This window comes from Monodelphis domestica, chromosome 4 (genome assembly GCF_027887165.1).
Source record: "Monodelphis domestica isolate mMonDom1 chromosome 4, mMonDom1.pri, whole genome shotgun sequence".
Taxonomy (NCBI): Eukaryota; Metazoa; Chordata; class Mammalia; order Didelphimorphia; family Didelphidae; genus Monodelphis; species Monodelphis domestica.
The window spans coordinates 40,333,554-40,352,298 of NC_077230.1; the positions used below are offsets into that span (position 1 = coordinate 40,333,554).

The following is an 18,745-nucleotide window of genomic DNA, read 5'->3' on the forward strand; positions in this document are numbered from 1 at the left end:
TGAGACTATAAAAATGATGCCATTGATTGTTTAAAAAAAAATAATGGGACTTTGCTTAATGATTCTGTCTGATTCCAGGGCAAGATATACAAAAGAGTCATTGCATAGGGCCAAAGAAGCACAAAGCTAAACCTGAATTGTGCTAAAAGAGCACACAGGTCAAAAAAGAAGAAACCAATCCAGGTAGGATTGATGCACTTCTAAGTCAATACAAAGGACTTGAACCTAGTGTGAGATTTGAGGTTGCGACACTTGACATACGTTAAGATGTAGGCCTTCCTTGTATCCACATTCTTTGTGAAAATACTTACAAATATCTCAAATTTGGTTCCTACCTGGCTCCTATAATCTGGTCCCTATTCTGTCTTTCATAATGTGGCAACTTTCTGTAGTCCTGGCTACTGAATGGGTAAATGCATCATTGCTTAGATCATTTTAATTGGGCCCTGATTCAAGGACCTGTTATAGATTTATTTTTCCTTTACTTAGAATTTTTAGACATAAGACTTTGATAGTCTTTTTCCCATCTCTAGTCTACATTTCATCCAGAAATTATCTTTTTTTAGCCCTTATGCCAAAGGGGACTACTCCCTAACTGGCTTTTTGTCAATGTACCTAGCAATTTTTGTTCTCTTTTCCTTTTACCCACAAATTATTGCAATCTTTATGTTGATTATGTTTCCATGATCCTTTTGGGGATACTGGTTTCCCAATACAATCACAGGGGGGGCATGTAAAAATGGAGATTTGAACCGAAGACTTCAATCCCCAGAAGTCCTTGGTATTTCCCAGAATTCCCTATAATCTCACATGAGTTTCCACCTGGGCGAGATCACAATTAGTATTTAACTGGCTCTCTGCCTCCCATGCGGGCTCTTCCATTTTACAATGATGAAGTAAGCTAAGCGCGGGGGTTCTGAATTGGCTAATCAGTCATGGGCACAAACGTGGTTTATTATTTTGTATCCTTGATTTCTAATAATCTTAATAAACCTCATAAAATACTTTTATTACTAGAAACTAATTTAACTGTTACAATTTCAAATATAGAGGTGATCTCAAAACCCAACCCCATTTCATAGATGAGCCAGAACCACAGGACTCTATAACCAGTAATATAATGCTTTCCCCATTATATCCACCACCATCAACTTATTTTTGAGGTAAAGGTCAACTAAAAATACTGATCTTTCACATAAATATCACTACCAAAAATATCTTCTTAATAGATGCTCATCAACTAAGGAATAGCTAAACAAGTTGGGATATAGGAACATAAGGCAATTACTGCATTGTAAAGAATTTGTTAATTTGATGACTAATAGAGAAGCAGGAGTTAGACATATGAAATGATGCAAAGTGAAGTAAGCAGAATCAAGAAAACAAGACACACAATGACCACCATGATATAAATTGAATGAACAACTGAAACTAGCTGGTATGAAATTATAATGACCAAGCTTAGCTTTATAGAAATAAGAGGAAACATCTTTGCACACTTCTTTGTAAAGGTGGGGGTGGGTGGGAGAGTCTTCTGCTTTTGTCATACACTTCAATATGTCGGTTACCCTTGCTGAACTTTTTATCTTTCTCGATTATTTTTATTTTTTGGAAGAGGATGATGAAGGGACATGGTGGGGAATGTTTAAGTAAAAAAAAAAATCAATTAAAATTCAATTAAAAAAATCTTATTTTCCACAATGACTATACATATTATTTTTAGAACTTAAATGTAAGACAATACCTTCACTTGTTAAACCTCATTTCCTTGATTCTAGCTCTAATTGCAGTCTATAGACTTTTTTGAATCCTGATTGTCATCCAGTTTATTGATTATTCTCCCAACTTTGCTATTCATTAAAATTCTACATTGATACTTCAACATCATATATAGGTGACTGCTGGCAATGAAAAAATCCCAGCAGAACACAGTTCCTGGCAAGTCCACCTAAATTTTTAAGGCTGTGAATATAGGCCAAGAAACAAATTATTCTGTCTGATATACAAGGACTACTCTAAGTTTAGAGCACTGTCAGCTGTATGGCATTTTTTTTTTTGGTCATAGTAACTCTCAAATATAATCCATTAAATTATAGAAGGATTGCATTTGAAAATAGTAGAGCATCTCCACCAATGAAATTAGAGATCATTGTAGTTTTTTGTAATTGGTAAATTTGATAACCTTGGTAAATCTGTAATTGGCAAATTATGTGTTTTTACCTAGGGCACTGGCAGACTCCTATTATAGCACATTACTAGAAAATTTTCTTACGACTTACACTAATTAGATTATCAACTTCCACTTATTTCAATTTTGCCTCAGGCTGGCTCTATCCTTGGTGAAAGAAACCATTTTTAGATTAAATGAAATATTCCTTGATTTAGGAAAGAAGTGTGATAGATCACAATTATTCTGACTTTAAAATGGAAAACTTGGATAGGATAATTGTAAAGTTGTGTTCCAATTCTAAACTCTATAATTTCCTAATTTCAGCCTGGGAATTCTTCAAGAGGGCTGCATTTTTACCATTAAATATGAATTTCCAGAAAGAGGCATTATAAGGGATCTCACTAGAAAAATATGTGATTGGAAAAAGATTTGGACAAGAATGTAAAGAAATCAAAGATTAACAGATGATCTAAAAAAAGTCTGTAATCCTTGTAGATGATTTATGGGAGGGCATGAACAAGAATAGTACAGGTAAATATATGAAATTATTATTTTTAAAGGTACATTTTATTATCTTTTTTTAAATGAGTAAAAAATTGTCTTCTCCCCATCCCTCACAACAACCCACTTCCTATGAGAACTAAGGAAAAACAAAACTTGTTACGAACATGAATAGTCAAGAAAATCAAACTTCTGCATACATCTCATTCTGTGCTCCAAGTCTTTCATCTCTCTTTTAGGTGGGTAGTATCTTTCATCACTAATTCTCTGGAATCATGACTGGTTTTTACACTAATCAGAATTAACTAAATCTTTTCATTTAGTTGCTTTTACCATACTGTTTTCTTTGTATAAATTTTACTGATTCTGTTCATTTCACTCTTCACTTCTTCCAAAGTTACTCAGAAATCATCTTTTTCATAACTTTTTACAACACAATAGCATTCCATCACATTTATATGCAGTAAATTATCCAGCCATTCTGGAATTTACCAGCACTCCCTCAGGTTTCTATATTCAGCTTTCTCAAAAAAGAGCTATAAATATTCTGTTGTTGTTCATCCTTGATTTTCAAAGAGGACTGATCTTGACTTGTTCATGAATTGGCTTTAAGGGAGGCAGAATTGCACAAAGTCATCAGCCTCATTCTCTCTTCCAGTCATGGAAGTCCAGTGGCAAGACAAAAGTCAAGATGACTATCAACAATCCAGGACATAGTGAAAGATGTGGTTATCTTCCACATATTACCAAGCTCTGAGCATTTTATGGCACCTACTTCAAGCCACACCTTCATGGATGTTGGAACACTGTTTTAATCTGATCATTCTGCCTCGGAGAGCATTTTCATATCCTCAGTTTATTTTGCTTAATCAAGTTCAATCTACCCGGTTACTAATTTTCCCTTCTTTCCTTCCATTTCCCCTAGTGAATGAAATATATTTGTGTCCAGCTGTTTCTTCTTTCCTCATTTGATCAGTTCAAATGAGATTCAAATGTTAGTCACTTCCCCACCTCCTTGTTTGTGTAGATGTCTACTTGCCCACTCTGATTAAGTGAAATACATTTTAACCTTTTCTTTTCCTTCCTAATATATCCCTTACTTTCCCATTCTTTTATGATAATCAAGACCGAACAGAACCATTCTCAGGTCATCTAAATAGACTATCTCCATGACCCCTGATGATGGTTTGTGGGGTATAAATGTATTCACTCCCCTTATTAGAATATAAGCAAGTTGTCCTTAAGTTCTATTTCATTGTTTAATTTTATTAATTCCTTTAACTCCTTTGCTTGAACTCTACTGGTCCTCTTCCTACCTATCTGACCACTCCTCAATCTCCTTTGCTGTTATCTTCATCCTACTCACACCTGCTAACTGTGGGTGTCCCATAGGGCTCTGTCCTGGGCCTTTTTCTCCCTCCATACAATTTCACTTGATCTCATTAGCTCAAATATTTAATTATTATCTCTATGGTGATGATTCTCAAATCTGCCTATCTGGTCCTAAACTCTCTCATAAACTCCAACTTCCTATCTTCTACTGCCTTTTAGACATCTTGAACTGATATATCCCATAGATATCCTAACACGTCCAAAACTGTCCCCCTTTTCAAACTTCTTTATTGTTGTTGAGTACAGCACTATCTTTCCAGGTACCTAGGCTCACAAGCTAGGTATCATACTTAACTCCTTAGAGCTTCTCACACCTCCTTCCTCCTCCATCCAGGCTGCTATTAAGGTCTGTTCATTCCAGCTTTGTTAGCAACTTTGCATATCCCCATTCCCCTTATCTCCTCTGACACAGGCCCTCAACATCTCACATCTAGTCCATTGCAATAGCCTGCTGGTTGACCATAAGTCTTTCTCTTCACTCTGATACCATCTTCCACTAAGACATCAAAGTGATCTTTCTATAAAGCCCAAATCTAACCTTGTTAGCCTCCTCATTCCCCCAAACTCTAGTGGCTCCTCACTGCCAAATTTATTATTCAATATAAAATCCTATTTGGTGTTTAAACCCTTCATAAATGGCTTCATCCTACCCTTTCAGTCTTCCCAAACCTTACTCCCCACCAAATGCTTTTAAATCCAGTGACATGGTCTCCTTGATGTTCTTCAAACAAGATACTCCATCTCCCAAATCTGGGTATTTCCCCTACTGAACTGCTATCCCTTCTTTATTTCTGCTTCTTGAATTCCCTGGCTTCCTCCAAGTCCCAGCTTAAGTTTTACCTAGAAATTTTTTATTAGAAGTTTTTCCTGTTCTCCCTAAATCCTAGTACCTCCACTCTGTCAAGTACTTCCAATTTATTTAGCTTGTTTGTACACTGATGCTGGAATATTGTCTATACCTGTTAGACCATGAGCTTCTTGAAAACAACTTTTTTCTTTCTTTGTACTTCAGTACTTAGCTCAATATTTACCTGGCACAAAATGCTGATAATGCTGATTGGTTACAAAATAAAATTCATGCTAATCTTTAAGACCCTCCAAAATGTGCCTCCCATTTTGAGCCTTCCATTGAAGCATTTTGCTTTACACACAGCTGGCTCTAACCATTAGCTATCCCCCTCTGACCTATTGGCTTATTGACGAATAAGCCAAAACCAGGTCTGGAAAGGTCACCTGTCCACCACCTCTTCCACCAAGATCTCTCGTAAGTTTCAAAGTCGGTTTGAAGCATTATGACCTTCCAAAGGGCAACTTTTTTCATTCTGCCTCATGTTTTTCTTGCTTCTGATGTGTTGAGTATACACATGCTGTTTCTCTTCTCTGAAATTCTCTCCTTAATTCACATCCATCAATTCTTTCAAAATTCAGTTAAAAAAAAAAAGTCTTGGATGACTCTAAACTACACCAATCTCTTAATATTCTATCAGTTTATGGTAGTGCAAACCATCTTACCATTGTTTTGGTCACTTAATTGTTCCATATATGTCACTGCTCCAAAGAAAAGAAAGATTGTTTTTTGGTCAACAACAAGCTTAATTTTCCACTCTTTTAACCCTTAATTTAGTAGTACTTAATTAGAAGTACTCTAGCAGAATAAAATGCATGCTGAACAAATGAATACGATGAAAAAAGTGCCTTAAAAATGTTTGGAGACATTATTAAGCTAGTGAGACAAAGTTGAATCAATTCAGTTGTTTGTTCATCATCCATTCCAGGGCACCCAATACATTTCAAAATAGAAATATTTCATGGCAACATAAAAAATGTTTTTGTGGGAGAAAGGAGAAGTAACTTTTTATTTAAAATTTTATTTTTGTCCAAATGCTCTTTTTAATTCCCCATGATCCCTCTTTTAGACTTTCAGAGGAAAAGTCAATAACACATTTCAGAATTAGTCACCCAACTCAACCATTATTGTATAGATAGTGGCAAATTTTTCTTGATGTCAAATCTAAATTTGCTTCTTTGCCTCCAGTTATGTTCTCTTCCATGACAATCCTGCAAATATTTGAAATTATCTATCATGGCCCTTTTGAGTTTTCGCTTTTCTAGGCTAACCACATCAATTCTTTCAACAGCCATATGGCATATGCCCATCATCATCCTAGTTGAGATCTTTTGCTAACATTTTCTGGATTACCACCCTTTCTGAAAATCTGGAACCCAGAGCACAATACAATACTATAGATGTGGTTCAGACCAGAACAGAGAACTAAGGGATAGCCATTTACTTTTTGGGGCTGCCATATACACAAGATAACTTTCAGAAAACTTGTAACTCAGTAAAATCCCCCAGAACTTTTTCACACAAACTTATCTAACCATGTCCTTACCTTTTACATTTGAAGTTGGTTTTAAAAATAAATATATGGACTAATAATTAGCCTAATCAGGAAGAAATTGCTTTAGGAAAATGCCAGGAGCCATCAAATCCATGTTGTTTGACATGGTCACAAGTGGAAACTGGGGACTGCAAAGTGGCCCCCCGGAAGGATGGAAACACCCACTCAGATCCTTCTGTGTGACTTCTCTATCACTAACATCCCTTATTATTGGAATTGTTGTGATTATTATTCTTACCCAGCCCCAGGAAAAATAGATGAGAGCAAAATGCCTGCAGGATTTCAATAGATGTCCCACTCTATCCCCTTAGAATATTGTCAAGATCCTTACAAAATTAAACCTAAGGATTCCTATGTACCAATTGTATTAGAGGGGAATTGGTGAGAGATAGGGGATTCAAAAGGATTTTACACCAGGAAACAGCTTTGAAGAGAGCTAATTTCAGAGGTCACCCTTACTTCCTGTTCTCCTCACTAAGTAACCTTAATGGAGTTTGCCTCAACAGATGGTGAGTCAGTTCCTCCCTCTAATTACAAAAATCTTTAGAGCAGTTTCTTTAGTTGAAAAGGATCTATTTATTTCCTTGGGGGAAGGAAATAAGACGGGAAACCGGGAGAGTGGGAAAGGGATCTTCCCTGATTCTAATTTATATCAGTTATTGAAGGCTTTGGTATAAGTCTCTTCAAAAGGAATAAAATTTCTTCCCCTGAGGGAAACAGCAGTAATCCTGCTGAGGTCTTTTCTGGCTAATACTCTCTTTTCCTTCAGCTCAAGTTAGATGAAGAAAGGTAACCACCAAGATTTTCTTCAGTTTTCCTCTATTCAAAAGGTTAAACAGAGTGAAGTGGTGTATGTATATATTCTGTATATGTATACATAATGAAGTGGTGTATGTTCAGACCACTCCCAAGAAGAAGTGAGTGTCCAGAATTCAGCTTGGGTCTAACTGCCTCCTTCCTCAACCTTCCATGGAATTCTCTCTCTCTCCTCCCCCAATGGGTCTGATTCCATGCTTTTCTTGAGCTCTTCTCCTTTTACATTTCATTTCTTCTGTCTGTGCCCATTTCCCTCAATCACACCACTTAAATGGGACCTCTTTCTCAAATATAAAAACTTCTAATAAAACTGCTTGAATTCCCCCACCCCCATGTACAGGCCAGGGATGACAGGTATATTAATTGCCTTTCAGGGAGAAACTGGTATGTTCTACTTCACTGATTTGTTTTGCTAACTAAAGCCTAGGCAATCTGTCTTGGAAACCTTAGTGAAACATTAGAAAATGAAAGCCTGATATTGGAGTAAATACCTAAAAACTGGATTATGTATTTTCTACCCTTTAAACCCCAAACTTGGCAACAGTGTTTTGTTGATTATCTCCTTAGAAAATCTGATTGATCATGTATCACTCTTGGCTTATCCACGTCTGGGCACCTCATAGCTTAATGAGAACTGACCTCTAGCTTTTCTGCTTCTGATAAAAAAAATCCATCTTTTGTAAAGCTTTGTTTTTTGTTGTTATAATCTATAGAAACATACTATGAAGGATAATTAAAGAATGCTGATCAAACGATTTGTTAAAAGTTAATGTATGACCTATCCAATTATCTGTAAGGAAAAATGTATGTTGAAAAATGAAACTGTGTGCCAAGGAGATAAGTAACCATGAGGGTATAAAATAAAGTCAAGCCTGAGCCAAGCAGAGCAGTTTTCTGTGAAGCCTGATGCCAGGTTGAAACATTGTTTCCCATCCATTTTTTATCAGCCAATGCCACCACACCTCCAAAGACCTCCCTTCCCTGTGGGAAGGCTAGCTCCAAAAACCTTGCAGCAGGAAAACTTCACAGGATCACACTCAGTTAAAAAGGGTCTTATACAAAATTCTAATTCATGACTCAACTGCTCAAATGTTTTTCCTAAAGTACAAATTTCATCATGTCACAAACTGCATGCCTTATGCCCTCTAGAACCAAATACAAAATCCCGAAGCTTGCATCTAAGAGTTCTACAACTTGGCCCTTTCCCATCTTTGCTGTCTTGTTTTATTCATCTCCACATACTGTACTATCAGCAATATTTACCCTGTAGCTCTTCCCTGCAAATGATATTCCAACTCTGGTTGTCCCCTGTGCCACCACCACCACTACCTCCACCTCCACTTGGGTTTCTCTAGCATTCTTCAAAGCTCCATTCAAATCCCATTTCCTACAGGCTTTTCCCAGCCTTTCCGGGCACTAGTGCCTTCCCTCTTCTCCCTGTCTCGTAACAGCTGTTCGCATGTTTTCCCCTTAATTGCACATGCAATCTTTGAGGGCAAGAACTGTTTCTGCCTTTCTCTTGGTGCTAAACATGGTCTGGTACACCCTTAGCTCTTCATTCATAGACTGACTTCAGCTCACTGAGACTGTCGTACTGAAGAGATGTATTTCAGTAGAACTAATAATTTATAAAGTAAAAAGAGAAACCACAGGAAAAATAAAGTATAGGTCTCACTCCACCATTCTCAAATTCACCCTAGTTCAGGGAAGCCTGGATCTCATCTCTTGCATTCTCTGCTTGGATTTTAAACACTTCACAAGCTGGTTCTTGTCTCTCTGTTCCAGATTTACTGCCTATTACTTATCTTTCAAACATTCATACTTAAAGCGACCTGCTTGAGAGTCCCCATTTATGTCATTCAATTCCCTCTCTTCAGAGGCCATCTCCCAACTAGTACCATCTTTCACCTCTTTCCTTGTAGAATCCTCAACTTTCTTCAAAGCTCAAGGATCACTTTCAACAGAACTCTATCCTGATATGTCCCTTTTCTTTATTAGTACCCTCTCCTCAGATTACTCTTCATATATTTTCTAGCAAATTTTAAAAATATACACATTATTTAACTCAGTTGAATGCAAACTCCTTAAGAGTAGGCACTGTTTCATTTTTGTCTTTTTTATCCCTAATGTCTGGTACATAATAGGCACTTAAAATACCTATTGAAAGACTATGTGCAGAATTGGCTAGGGTAACAGCAGCTAGCATTTCTATAGCTCTATAAAGATCACAAAGTACCACAATCCCAGATGGCAGACTTAAAACACTATCTCCATCTGTAGCAGAAACCAAGGCTCAGAGGATGACATGCTTACACTGCTATTATCAGAAGTAAGATTTGAACTCAGGTCTATAAAACTCAAAACCAATCTCTTCATACTGCTTCTCTAGGGATATAAAGAACAGTGAAAAAAATAAAAGCATTATTCAACCCTTTTAGCCTTGCATATAAATAAGCACTCAGTATCTGCTAATGCTAATTAGCAAAATAGATAAGGAAGTATTCCCAATTGTTTAAAAAAGATAAAAATCTACTTCTGGGGCTCAGGAACCCACTAAGTTTATTTGTAAAAGATGCTCAAGGAAGGAATCTGATGCTACTTCATTCACATAGGGTGCCTTTCCTTCCTTCTCTTTTCCCCCCAGGGAAACTGTTGTTATGAAGTTTCATATTTTGTAGAATGTATTCCCTGTTTTCTTAATATTCTCAACATTAATCTTTTACTGAATTTCCATACAAACATTTGACCTAAATCAGTAAGCAAACATTTAAAGGTTTAGCATGCTGTCAGGCACTGCAATAAGCAATAGGAAAACAAAGGGGGTAAAATAGTTTGTGACCTCAAGAAGCTCATCTAATGCCACAACCACACACAAACCTGTTATATATGAGTTATATACAGAGTAGATGGAAAATAATTTTATTTATGTACCTAAAAAAATTTTTTAAGCCCATACCTTCCATCTTGGAATCAATACTATGTACTGAAGACAGAAAAGTGGTAAAGGCTAGGCAATGGGGGTTAAGTGACTTGCCCAGGGTCACACAGCTGACAAGTCAGATGCTAGATTTGAACTCAAGACCTCCCATCTCTAGGCCTGGTTCTCAATACCACTGAGCCACCTAGATGCCCCTGTGGAAGACCATTTTAGAAGGAAGCACTAGCAGTTTGGGAATACAAAGGAAAAAACCTGAAGAAGGTGAATCTGAGGCAAATCTTAAAGGAAACAAAGAAATTTTGAGGTGGGAGTGGCAGAGTATTCCAATATGGGGGTCACTAAAGCAAAAGCATGGAGATGGAAATAGTAGTGTCATGCTTGAGGGGCAAGTTAAAGCCAGAATAGAGTACACAAAGCAAAGTATAAAACTGGAAAGGCAGGTCAGGTCCAAGTTACAAAGAGTTTTCAAGCCCAGAGATTTTTCTTTCAAGAAAATCAAATGTTTTAGATTATAGAATACTATTGTAATTCTCTGAAGATAAATCCTAGCTATTCATCTGCATTTTAAAATAATGTATATTACATTTTGAAATGGTGAACTTTTATTCAATTAAACACATCTGGGTAATTAAATATTTTTGTTTAGAAACTTTTAAATCTATTTTTAAATTATATAACTAGAACAACAACAAAAAGAATAGTTTGCTTAAATTGGCAAAACAAAAAAACAAAAGAACACACAAAACAACCCTGAGCAAATACCATGCATTTCCATATTAAATATGCAAGGTTATTAACAATCTCTTAAGTATTTGCAAGTATCTGAGACTCTTCTTGACAAATGTAAAAGGTAAATTTCATAAGGAGAGGTGAAAATCCAATTATGAGAAATCCTTTAAAGTCTTGATATTGTCTAATTAGTTGCCTGGGAATATCCTCAACAGTTAATTCAAACCAACATGTAGAGCAGACAGGTGGTATCTGAAGTCAGGAAGAACTAAGTTCAAATACAAATTCAGACACCTACTACGTATGTGACCCTAAGCAAATTACTTAACCTATCTGACTCAGTTTCCAAAAAAGTAAAATGGAAATGATAATTATACTGGTTATAAGGATTAAATGAGACACTTGTTAAGTGTTTAGTACAGTTCCTGCTACATAGTAGGTGCTTAATAAAAGCTTATTTCCTTCTTACTAAATAGGGGGTATTATATATATTAAAGTGTTAAGAAAGAACAACATTTTGATATTATCTGTAGCATACCAGGCATGTTAGCATCTTGGAAGTATGATTGATGTATTGATATTGTATCCTGTATATTCATTTTACCAAACACATAGTCAGATCACTTAATGTTCACTGTATGGAAAGGGACAATCCAAGGGACTAGTAAATTCCTGGGCTGGGCGTTGACAGCCACAGTGCCCTGGCTCGGACTACATTCAATTACAAAGCGCGAGTTCAATTAATCTCCTCCTATTTGATTCTGTCATTGTCAATTCAACCAATGTCAAAACCTATATCAGGTCACATATTCATTAATCACCTCCTACTTGACATTCCGAAGGTCCCCAATAAAGGCTGGGGAACTTGTGCGAGTCTTCTCTTCTCTTTCACCTCTTGTTCTCACAGCCCTTGCTCCTTGCATCTCTTAAATCTTGCCATCACCTATAATGGCCTCCTCATGTCTGACTGACTTACGCAGCACAGCTGCCCCGCACATCTCCCATTAATCTCTTGTCCACCTGGTCCACAGGGGATGTCCCAGAGTTCTCAGCTCCACGTATGTGCTCTTGTTTCTCTTACTTATAATTTCTCCACTTGCTTTCTCTTTTTAGAGAGGTAATTACGGAGCTCACAACTCCCCAGGTGTTTTAACTTGTGGTCTCTGAGTCTTTATTCCTTCGTCTCTTCCTCTGATTGCCTTATCTATCTCTCATCCATATTCCTCTCGCCTCCATTTTCCCTCTCAGGTCACCACCCACAGATAAATTATATAGGAACGGCTGGTGGATCCTATATTATCTAATTAAGAATCTAACATAAGAACTTTCATAAAGCAATGAATGACCCAATTAAACAAGTCAGTTGTACTTTTTTGTACTTTTCAAAGTATGTTAAAAGTGAAATATTGTCACATAACTCAGTCACAATATTATATGCATATAATATTTGAAGGAAAAATTGAGGTATTTTTCCCATACCCACCAGGGGGGAAAATAGGAGCACTAAACATTTACTTATATATGTTCCTTGTATTCTATTTCTGAAACACAGTACATGTCTTTTTTTTCTTTAAACATGCTACCTTTGGTTTAAAAGCAAATGCAAATATGTTCCTATACTTTCAATGAAGAAACAGTAATATGACTTTTAATATTTATATAGAAATCTTAACTCTGTAGAATAAATCATAGTAATGGAAATGTAGTATAATGAATAGAGCTTGACCTATAGAGGTTCATATTTTGTCTCTGACATAAATTGATTGGGTCACCTTGGGCAAATAATCAGTTAGCACTCTAGGCAAGTTTCTAAAATTACAAATGGAAGAGAAGCTGCTACTATATATTTACAGAAGGAATTCATCACTAAAAAGTTCCTTACCCACTTATGAAATCATGGATCCAGTTAAAAATGAAGCAAAACAAACAAAAATGAAAAAATGGTATTGAGACTTAAACTTTGTTTCAAACTCAGTTAACATCCTAACGGGCAGAACATTAGGTTTTTTTTTTTTTGATTTTTCATTCACCATTACATCAATTAAAAATAAAGCTGCTTTTAAAATATAATGTATAAATGCTGTGCATTAAAAATATACCTAATATGTGCCCAATTTTATAGCAAATGTACCTCTGAAAAAACATATCTAATATAAATTTTACAAATCTTTTTGCCAGTGAAATTCTGAAATCTGAAAAGGACAAATTCACCTATTATGCAAATGTAAATGTTTTTAGATACAACTACCATGACTAAGGTTTGAAATGGTTTTCCAGTTTTTCTATAGCATTTACAATGTAGAATTTAAACTATAAAAATCAAAATTCTCAAGACCCTTAAGAAAATTTGAAGTGATATGGTAAACCACCACAAGGAAAGGAAAACAAATTTCAATGCTTTTAGATTCCTGCTCAAGACTTGTCAGGTATAAACCCCCAATACAATTCAGAAACACTTCAAGGTTTTCTTAGTTTTTTCTTTTTTTAATTACATAATCAATAAACTTTCAACATATAAACTTTTAGATATAACAACTCAATAAGTTCTATTCATAAACTCATGCTCAGAGAAAATGTTATCAATAAATAAATTCCCTTCGAGTGATTCTTGAGGCTTTTTCAAGAGAACTGCAGTTACAACTTTCAAATTGAATGCTGTAATTTAAAAGCAATTGTTAATTGTAAAAAAGTTGCAGCATTCTACTACTGAAAAATAAAGTTATTTATCAAGAAAGTTACAGTATTAGTTCCAATTCTCTATTAACTCCTGACAAAGAGACATCACCAAGCAGAAATCCTCTTGTATAATGTTCATTTCCAGCTGTTAAAATTGCAGGTTAGATTTCAGCAGCGATGTCCATATACTCCTATTGAGAAAACACAAGAAATCTAGTAGTCAAAACTAGAGACATACACAAGCTTTAAGTTCACTTGAACCCTTGTTTATACTGTAAAGCTTCATAATGAATATAATATACAAAGCACCAGCTTGACATTCTTGCAAAGACATGGGGGGACACGAAAGAGGAAAAGCACTATTAATAAACAAAATCTAAATATAGTTTAAGACAGACTGGCAAGCCTGAGAAAATACCTAGATCTCTACTAGCTTGTCTTAAAATGAGTTAATGAAAAAAAAGCATTCTAGGGGGATCATGATAACCACTTCACCAGGAGAAAAACTATGAAGTAGCTGAGGCTTGGAAATATCCAGTCATATGGAATTACCCCTTGAATCCTATCAAGCATGAAACCCAAATGGCATATTTACATCCTACTGTTGGCACTTATCCTTAAGGATCATTTAGTTGGAGTGCTGACACAACTTCTCCTCAATGGAACGAGGATGATTGGGCTCACCTCCTGTGCCAGTTTCAGGATGCTCTAGTCATTAATATACAAGTACTAGTAAAAGACTGTGGGTGTGAGTGATGGGTATGTGCATACATGTGTTGTAGCTCTCTTCTGACTTTCCTGTGATGAAGTATCTGTAAACTTTTCAAAATCGGTGGTCAAAGTTCTGAAAAATTTCTCTTTGACACACTGGGGAGAAGAGCATGAATTATGACTCTTGACAAAAGTTAGGGGGACAGGTATAGGACAGTTGGCTTTAACAAGTGGTAATAAGAGAGGCATGGCTACCATGGGTTGCAAAAGCCTAGCATAAATACATGTCCAGGATCCTTTAAGGAATGATTAAATTGAATGCATTGAATGCAATGAAATATAGGGGTTCATTAACAAAATTTTCTCATTACTATCCTACTAATTGGAAGATGTGTTCATATGGCCATATTGTCATTCTTTTCTCTCCCTCTCCTTTAATAAAGATTTCATAATAAAAATTTCTAATATTTTCTGTGGCTTTACAATCAATCATTTTTCTCATATGAAAGTTTAAAAGATTTGTGGAATTTCTAGCCTGGCTGATGGCAAAGAAGCTCCTATGGGAACACATTTTAAACCTTCACTACCAATATACTGTGTGTACTTGGATTATTATACAAAGGAAGTTTTCAGTAAGAAAGATGTCAGTTAACACAGCAGAAAGAATTACATGAACAAAGACCATGATTGTAAAATGCTAAATTGCTAAACACAAGTTGGAGACAAGGCCATGCAACTACACAAGTGAAAAAAGTGGAATGGCACATTTTCCAGGGACACTTAGGAAATTAAGAACTCATATTCTTACCTGTATTAATAGCACTTTACATAATTAAAACTGAAAGAAATTTAAAAGTTTATTTATTTATTTTTGCCACTGACCTGACTGGAAATCTTTAATTCCAAATAGAACAGTAATTGTGGTTATTATCTAATTTTCATCATTTCTATATGAGCTAATGACATTTTCAGAATACATATTTTACATCTGTATAGTGGATATTCTCAACTTTATCTCTTTAAGTAAGCATGATTTTAACTTCAAAGAATTATAATGCATTTATTAGTTAGAAAAAAATAAAATTCAAGGATTTTCCTCCAAAAATTAAGTCTCAATTTTTTCACTAGAAATCATTTTAAAAATTAATTCTAAAAATGATGCTTTAAAAAATTAGTTACATTAGTTCTTCCATTTGGAAATCTATGTATGGCTGTGGTTCTACTGTTAACCTTGCTATAGTGCCCTTTGTATCATATAACAGCAAATGATCTCTACCTATGTATACATGGACATATGGATACATACATACTATATATGTATATGTTCCTTCTTAACAATGTTCAGATTCATACCTTTCCCTTCACTAACACATCAGATTTGTATCTCTTGACTAACTGGGCACAACCCCCATTGCTACCACCACTCTCTACAGAAGTTATCATTTGATACAATCAATCTGATCCAAATACAGCAATTATTTTCTAAATCTAGCTGTCACTTCGCCTTTTAAGTCTCCAGCCCTCATCCCCCTCTCAGGATAATACATATCATTTCCCTGCTTAAAGTTACTACTTAATGCATTAAACCCAAATTCCTCAAATGGCTTTCTAGGTCCTGTATAAACAGGCTTCATCATAACAAACATGGAAGCTTGGCTTCCAAGCTTTATTTTTCACAATCTCTAAGGATCAGTTCAGTTTTCCTCTCCTACATGAAGCGTTCACTGATGACTATAGGCCAGTAGAATTTCTTCCTTTTATGAAATCCCTTTGCAGTCATTATCTGTACTGCAAAATTTAGAAATTAAGTCTAGCTGTTTTACACATCTGTTACATTGAAGCATAGCAATTATAGTGAAAATAAAGTTGAATGTAAGATTCAGGAAACTTAGTTTGAATTTAATTCACACACCACTTAGGTGATCACAAATAAATCACAATCTTGAAGCCTCAGTTTCCTCAGCACTAAAAGGGATAATACTGTATGTGGGGTTTATCACCATCATCATTATCACAAAGAGGAGTTCAAATATGTATTTAGGGTAATGGTGGAAATTTTTTAGAATAGATTTCCTATCAGAATGTTGGCTGAAACTATTTTTTTTAAAAAAAAATCTCTTCATTATAAATTCATCCCTTAACAAATTATGGACATATACCCCACAAGTGATTTGAGATATGAGAATTTACTCACCCTATAACCGTCTTTCTGCTAATTCATGAACAAAGTGGAGCACACACCTTTTATTTATTTTCTACTCCCCTTATATGTCTTTTATAAATCATATTAAATTTAGTACAGCTCCAGGTTCATATTCAACTTTCATTATCCCTTCTGCATAGAATGACATGTTTTGTGGGGAACACAAATACATGCCAGGGGAAAAAAACTATTCAGTCAGTGGCATTCCCAATTTCTTCAGGCTCTTTGGGTACTTATACTGTAAAAATGAAATACTTACCCTATGGCTCTACCATTACATTCTGACCAAATCCATTTTCTACAAAGGTGGCAAGTGATAATTACAAAGAGTTATATACACTTGACAAGTGGGAAGTTAGAAAGCACCCCAAAATCCTAAAAATTAAATTTGTAGGCAATAAAATAAACAAGTAATATTAATAGTTAAAAAATTTAAGATTGTTTGAACTTCATGCCTTCTTTCAGTTTAAAATAGTGTCCTCAAGATAAAAGTACTATCAAGCACTCAAAATAAAACACAAACCTCAAACTAGTTTTATAAAATATTTTTAACATTTTGTGTTTTTAAAAAAACAATTCAAGCATTAAAAAAAATGTTGAAAGATCTAAGTGTATGACATTTCATGTCTAGTTCCAATTACTTTCTAGCCCTACTTATACTATATTTATAAGGGTGACCTGATTTCTGCATTGTAATACTAGATTGAAACCACTTATTCTTACTTCATCATTAACTGATGATGGTTCATATTATCAACGACTAATGACTTAAGACTATATTTACATATGATACAGAGTTGAAATTTTCCTGAAATCATTTGCCTGACCAAACATTTCTAAAACAAAGCTCATGACTAAAGAACTCATGACTGCCATATTATTATGGCATAGTAGCAAAATAGTTAAAGAAATAAAAGCATGATAAATGGATTATATGGTTATCACTTGTCAAAATGTAATTTCTTTTTTATTTACATAAATTAATTTTACATATTCCTTTGTTTTCTGGAAGACAACCTGACTGATCTATATTCAAGAATATAACTAAAACAAAGAGAACAAGACTAATATGATAAAATACCTTCCTACCTATAAACACAGAATTAAAAAGGTTCTATTAGGGAAAGATAATGGATTTTAAAACTTAAGCTTCTTTTCAATGAGAATTTGGCTAACTGGTTAATATAAAATTTAAGTTAGTGAAGAGAAAATTTAGGAGTAATGATGACAAAAGCCAAAAGATTTTTATTTTATTTATTTATTTTTATTATATTATTTTATATTATATTTTTATATATAATATATTATATTATAAATATATTAAATATTTATTTAATAATAAAATTTAATAAAAATATTTTTATTTTTATTTTTTCAAGTTCAACATTTACTGAATACCTATTAGGCACCAGGAATTGAATTAGGTGCCAGAAATATAAGGAAGAAATAAATGAAAACATTTATTAAGCCCTTTGTTCATATTGTTATTGCTGTGCAAAATAATGAATTAAATATTGACAATACACATAGGAAAAAAGTAAGATAGTCTCTACTCTCAGGGGACTTATATTCTAATTGTAGAAACAAAATACATAGGTTTCAGCTGCAAGGAAGTTGGAGAGAACCAGTGGCCCTTTGGTAGAGTTGCAAAATGGATAGGCTAGCAAATGCACCTTCCTGAGTGTCATTTCCATTGATAAAATTATTAAGAATCTAAGTCCAAACAGCTTATGCTGGAAAAGGGGGCAAAATAGCATTTTGTGCCACTGGATTAGAGAACTAAGGAAGAGAAGGAATGAAGCTGTTCATATGCATGGGGCTGTATGACAGCCCATCAAAAATGTGAGAGTTTGGCATCCAGTGGGAACCAGTTCTTTCCTCCCAAAAGTCACACCACTCTTCTGCCTTGGAACTGAGTATTAATTCTAAGACAGAAGGTAAGAATTAAAAAAAAAAATTAATGGAGAAGGCAGAGTTTGGTCCTGGCTCAAATCCTACTGCAGCTGAAAACTAGGCTATTGATTTGAGAACTGTACAGCTTGGAACAACACTGAGAGGAAAGGGAGACAGAAAGTAACACAGGAAAACACAGAAAAAATACTGAAATTACCAAAGATCCTCAGAAGGAAGAAAACTCACAGATCTTGAGTATAAGTAGATAAACCAACAGAAAAGACATTAAAAAGAGAAGGAAATATGACCTCTAA

The 18,745-nt window shown here is 34.9% G+C and overlaps 1 protein-coding gene across 22 annotated transcripts in view; it reads right to left on the minus strand.

The window, feature by feature from the left end:
* Positions 1–7,510: 7,510 nt before the first annotated feature.
* Positions 7,511–18,745, minus strand: part of BCLAF3 (BCLAF1 and THRAP3 family member 3) — an 89,874-nt gene continuing 78,639 nt past the window's right edge. For 21 of the 22 annotated variants that reach the window (XM_056793313.1, XM_007493457.3, XM_056793317.1 and 18 more), the window contains one exon: positions 7,511–13,815. In XM_056793313.1, the coding sequence (XP_056649291.1) occupies positions 13,786–13,815 (30 nt within the window). In that variant the 3' untranslated portion in view covers positions 7,511–13,785. Of the gene's footprint in view, positions 13,816–15,143; positions 15,174–18,745 lie in introns of all 22 variants that reach the window. The other variant, XM_007493460.2, reaches the window with a different exon arrangement.